The 4672-nt window shown below is 62.8% G+C and overlaps 1 protein-coding gene and 1 long non-coding RNA gene across 11 annotated transcripts in view; one reads left to right on the top strand and one right to left on the bottom strand.

Annotated features, from left to right (window-relative positions):
• Nucleotides 1-4672, bottom strand: part of ARHGEF10L (Rho guanine nucleotide exchange factor 10 like) — a 43573-nt gene that overhangs the window by 25424 nt on the left and 13477 nt on the right. For 5 of the 10 annotated variants that reach the window (XM_042013269.1, XM_042013270.1, XM_042013272.1 and 2 more), the window contains exons 8-11: nucleotides 3865-3981; nucleotides 2093-2201; nucleotides 1465-1557; nucleotides 207-313 (exon numbers count right to left, since the gene is read on the bottom strand). In XM_042013269.1, coding sequence (XP_041869203.1) covers nucleotides 207-313; nucleotides 1465-1557; nucleotides 2093-2201; nucleotides 3865-3981 — 426 coding nt within the window. The remainder of the gene's footprint in view (nucleotides 1-206; nucleotides 314-1464; nucleotides 1558-2092; nucleotides 2202-3864; nucleotides 3982-4672) is intronic. The other 5 variants (XM_042013273.1, XM_042013275.1, XM_042013276.1 and 2 more) reach the window with 3 other exon arrangements.
• On the top strand, nucleotides 1760-2810 carry LOC121657492. Its single transcript, XR_006013646.1, has 2 exons — nucleotides 1760-2025; nucleotides 2115-2810. It is a non-coding gene; the product is annotated as an uncharacterized LOC121657492 (long non-coding RNA).

Consider the following 4672-nt stretch of genomic DNA (forward strand, 5'->3'; position numbering starts at 1 on the left):
GGAGAGCCCCGATCCCAGATCCCCGGAGAGCCCCAATCCCAGAGCCCCCGGAGAGCCCCGATCCCAGAGCCCCGGAGAGCCCCAATCCCAAAGCCCTGGAGAGCCCCAATCCCAGAGCCCCGGAGAGCCCCAATCCCAAAGCCCTGGAGAGCCCCGATCCCAAACTCCCGGAGAGCCCCGGAGAGCCCCAGAGCCGGAGCCCGCACCTGCTGGGGGCTCAGCCCGTCGGGCATGGGGCCCAGCTCGGGCGGGGGGTGCTTGGCGTCCGACACGGTGACCTCCAGGAATCCGGTGTCCTCGTCCTCCGAGTCCCCTGCGGGCACAGCAGCAGCCGCTGCCACGCGGAGCCGCGCCGGGGCCACCGGGGCCGGCTCTGCCTCCGGAGCGGCGTGGGAGGCGCGTCCTGCTGCTCCCGGTGCTCCCGGTGCTCCCGGTGTTCCCGGTGCTCCCGGTGCTCCCGGTGCTGCCGGTATCCCGAGTGCCTCCAGAGCCACCAGCATGAGTCCGGTGGGATTGGGAGGGGACAGGGAGGGTCCCCATCCCAAAATCCGCCCGGGATGTGGGAACGGCGCCTCGGCCTCGCTCCAAGCCAGCGGAAACGGGAAAAGGAGCCGGGAGTGGGGAAAAAGTGGGAAGTGCTGGAGCAGGGTCGGGGCCAGCACCGCACGGAGGGGACAGGGAGGGTCCCCCTCCCAAAATCCGCCCGGGATGTGGGAACGGCACCTTGGCCTCGCTCCAAGCCAGCCGGGAAGTGAGTCCCGGGAAGTGAGTCCCGGGAAGTGCTGGGAAGTGAGGCTCAGCCGCGATCCCACAAATCCCAGGGTGAGGGACATGCAGGCACAGCACGCGGGGTTCAGCCGCCATCCCCCAATCCCAAATCCTGGGATTTGGGAAGAGGAGCCGGGAGCGGAGGAAAAGTGGGAAGCGCCAGAGCGGGGACCAGGCCAGCGCCGCAGGGAGGGGACAGGGAGGGGACAGGGAGGGGACAGGGAGGGTCCCCATCCCAAAATCCGCCCGGGATGTGGGAACGGCACCTCGGCCTCGCTCCAAGCCAGCGGGAAACGGGAGAAGGAGCCGGGAGCGGAGGAGAAGCGGGAAGCGGCGGAGCGCGGAGCCCTTACCCGAGGCCGAAGCAGCCGAGGAGGAGGAGGGCGAGCGAGGCTGGGCCGGGTCGGGCCGGGAGCGCGGCCGCCGGCTCCACATGGCCCCGTCCCCATCCCGGGCTGCCCAGAGCCGGGAGCGGAGCGAGGGAGGGAGGGAAGGAAGGAAGGGAAGGGCTGCGGGGAGGGCGCTGCCAGCTCCGGGTCCTTTTCCTTCCCCAATTTGGGCCGGGCCCGTCGCCGCCCGCGGCTCCTTCTCCCCGTGCCGGGATCCCCGCGCCCCAAAGCCATGCGGGAGCGCCGGGACACGCGCGGCGGATCCCACGGGAAGCTCCGGGCGCGGGGCGGCCCGGCGGGATCGTACCTCCCCTCCGGAGCTCCGGGGAAAGCCGGGAGCCGCGGCGGGAGCGCGGCGGCCTCTCCGCCTCGGCCGCCCTCCTCCTGCGCTCCCCGTCCCCTGCGGGACAGGGAAAGCCCCGGGATTTGGGAATTCTGGGGAAAATCCCCAGGGAAAAGCCTAAGCACACCCCGGTGCTTTATCCCAAAAATGCTTGGAGCAAGGAGCGAGTTCCCAGAGAGTGGGAACAGCCACGGGGAAGCTGAAAACGCCAGGAATAATCCAGGAAAAAACGGGGAAAGGTGAGCGGGATGAGGATTCCCTGAAATCCGCCCTCTCCAGGGGCTCCGGGTGGGGTTTTCCCGCTCACCTGGGGCCTCCCTGTGCTCCTCATTCCCGGCGGGACAGGGAAACCCCCGGGATTGGGAATTCAGGGAAAAATCCTGGAGGAAAAACCCAAGGACACCGCGGTGCTGCTGGGGGGAGCCGCTGCTTTATCCCACGAGGATAAAAGGAGCGAGCTGAGAGTGGGAACAGCCACGGGGAAGCTGAAAACGCCGGGAATAATCCAGGAAAACATGGGAAAAGGTGAGCGGGATGAGGATTCCCTGGAATCCGCCCTCTCCAGGGGCTCCGGGTGGGGTTTCCCGCTCACCTGGGTTTTCCCGGCGCTGCAGGAACGTCACCTTCCTCATCACCGCCATCCGCGTCTTCTCCAGCCCGTCCTTGGTGCCGCTCCGCGCCGCCCGCATCAGCTGCGACATCTGGGAACGGGATCCGGGAGCCGGGATCAGGGATCCGGGACCAGGAATCACAGGGATCACAGGGATCACAGGGATCACAGGGATCACGGATCAGGGATTGGGAAGCTCGAGGCAGCCCCGGGATCGCCGGCCGGATCCGGTTCCCCCTCAGGAACATCCGTGGAGCGCCGTTCCCTGTTTTCCCCCGCAGGCGGGAGCAGCAGGCACAAGCGGGGTGCTCTGGGATCCCGGCAGGATCCCGGCAGGATCGATCCCGGCAGGATCCCGGCAGGATGGATCCCGGCAGGATCCCGGCAGGATGGATCCCGGCAGGATGGATCCCGGCAGGATCCCGGCAGGATTCGCAAGCGGCCGAAGCGGGATGGTGCAGCAGAGCCGAGCGCAGCCCGGGAAGGGAGTGGGAGCGGAGCCGGGAGCGGATCCATCCCTTCCCTGGGCCGGGATTGGATGTGGGGGAGAGGAAGAGGGGGGGACGGGCCTTTCCCTGCCCAAATCCCAGCGTTTCATCCTAAATCCCAGCGTTTTATCCCAAATCCCAGCGTTTCATCCTAAATCCCAGTGTTTTATCCCAAATCCCAGTGTTTTATCCTAAATCCCAGCGTTTTATCCTAAATCCCAGCATTTCACCCCAAATCCCAGCGTTTCATCCTAAATCCCAGCGTTTCATCCTAAATCTCAGCGTTTTATCCCAAATCCCAGCGTTTTATGCTAAATCCCAGTGTTTCATCCTAAATCCCAGTGTTTTATCCTAAATCCCAGCGTTTCACCCCAAATCCCAGCGTTTTATCCCAAATCCCAGCGTTTTATCCCAAATCCCAGCGTTTTATCCTAAATCTCAGTGTTTCACCCCAAATCCCAGCGTTTTATCCCAAATCCCAGCGTTTCACTGCCCAAATCCCAGCGTTTTATCCCAAATCCCAGTGTTTCATCCTAAATCCCAGCATTTTATCCCAAATCCCAGTGTTTCATCCTAAATCCCAGCATTTTATCCCAAATCCCAGTGTTTCATCCTAAATCTCAGCGTTTCATCCTAAATCTCAGCGTTTTATCCCAAATCGCAACGTTTCACTCCAAATCCCACTGTTTCATCCTAAATACCAGCGTTTCATCCTAAATCCCACTGTTTTATCCTGAATCCCAGCATTTGACTCCAAATCACAGCGTTTCACCCCAAATCCCAGAGTTTCACTCCAAATCCCAGCGTTTTATCCTAAATCCCAGTGTTTCACTGCCCAAATCCCAGCGTTTCACCCCAAATCCCACTGTTTCATCCCAAATCCCAGCGTTTCACCCCAAACCCCAGCGTTTCACCCCAAACTGACGCTGGCACCCCCTTCCCACCCCCTGGAGCTCCAGCTGGGACGGCGCAGGGCGGGAAAGGCTCCGCACTAAGATCCCACAACTCCCAAAATTCCCCTTCCCTTCCCTTCCTTCCTCCTCCCGTACCAGCCCCTCCTGGGACCCCTCTCTCCCGGCGTGCTCCGAGTTCCCTTCCCAAGAAAAGCCCGGAATTCCGACGGCTGGGCCGGCGTTTTTCGGGAGCGGGGCACGGAATGGGACGAGCTCAGCCCGGATGGGATCCCACGAGGGGTTTCCCCCCTCCCCGGCCCCGCCGCACCGGGAATTTCGGGAAGAGCGGGATGCAGGGCAGAGCGGGAGGTACCTTCCAGTCGCATTTGTGCTTCAGCTCGTGCATCTCCTTCCCCCCAACTCTGAGCGCCAGGAGGTCCCGCTTAGTCCTGGCGCATTTCTGCCGGAGCTTACGGAGGTCCGGAGAGAGCTGAGCCCGCAGCAAAGCAGCAGCAGGAGAAGGAACAGCAGCAGGAACAGGAGCAGCAGGAGAAGGAACAGCAGCAGGAACAGCAGCAGGAACAGGAGCAGGAACAGCAGCAGGAACAGCAGCAGGAACAGCAGCAGGAACAGGAGCAGCAGCAGGAGAAGGAACAGCAGCAGGAGCAGGAACAGGAGCAGGAGAAGGAACAGCAGCAGCAGGAGAAGGAACAGCAGCAGGAACAGGAGCAGCAGCAGGAGCAGCAGGAGCAGGATCAGGAGCAGCAGGATCAGCAGCAGGAGCAGCAGCAGGATCAGGATCAGGATCGGGATCAGGATCAGGAGCAGCAGGATCAGCAGCAGCAGGAGCAAGATCAGGAGCAGGAGCAGCAGGAGCAGGAGCAGGAGCAGGAGCAGCAGGAGCAGGAGCAGGAGCAGCAGGATCAGGAGCAGGAGCAGCAGGAGCAGGAGCAGGAGCAGCAGGAGCAGGAGCAGGAGCAGCAGGATCAGGAGCAGGAGCAGCAGGAGCAGCAGGAGCAGGAGCAGGAGCAGCAGGATCAGGATCAGGAGCAGCAGGAGCAGGAGCAGGAGCAGCAGGATCAGGATCAGGAGCAGCAGGATCAGGATCAGGAGCAGGAGCAGCAGGATCAGGATCAGCAGCAGCAGGATCAGGATCAGGATCAGGAGCAGCAGGAGCAGGA

The sequence above is a fragment of the Corvus kubaryi genome, unplaced genomic scaffold (assembly GCF_017639235.1).
Source record: "Corvus kubaryi isolate FWS band 111438036 unplaced genomic scaffold, C.kubaryi_AGA036_p1.0 split1-37344, whole genome shotgun sequence".
NCBI lineage: Eukaryota > Metazoa > Chordata > Aves > Passeriformes > Corvidae > Corvus > Corvus kubaryi.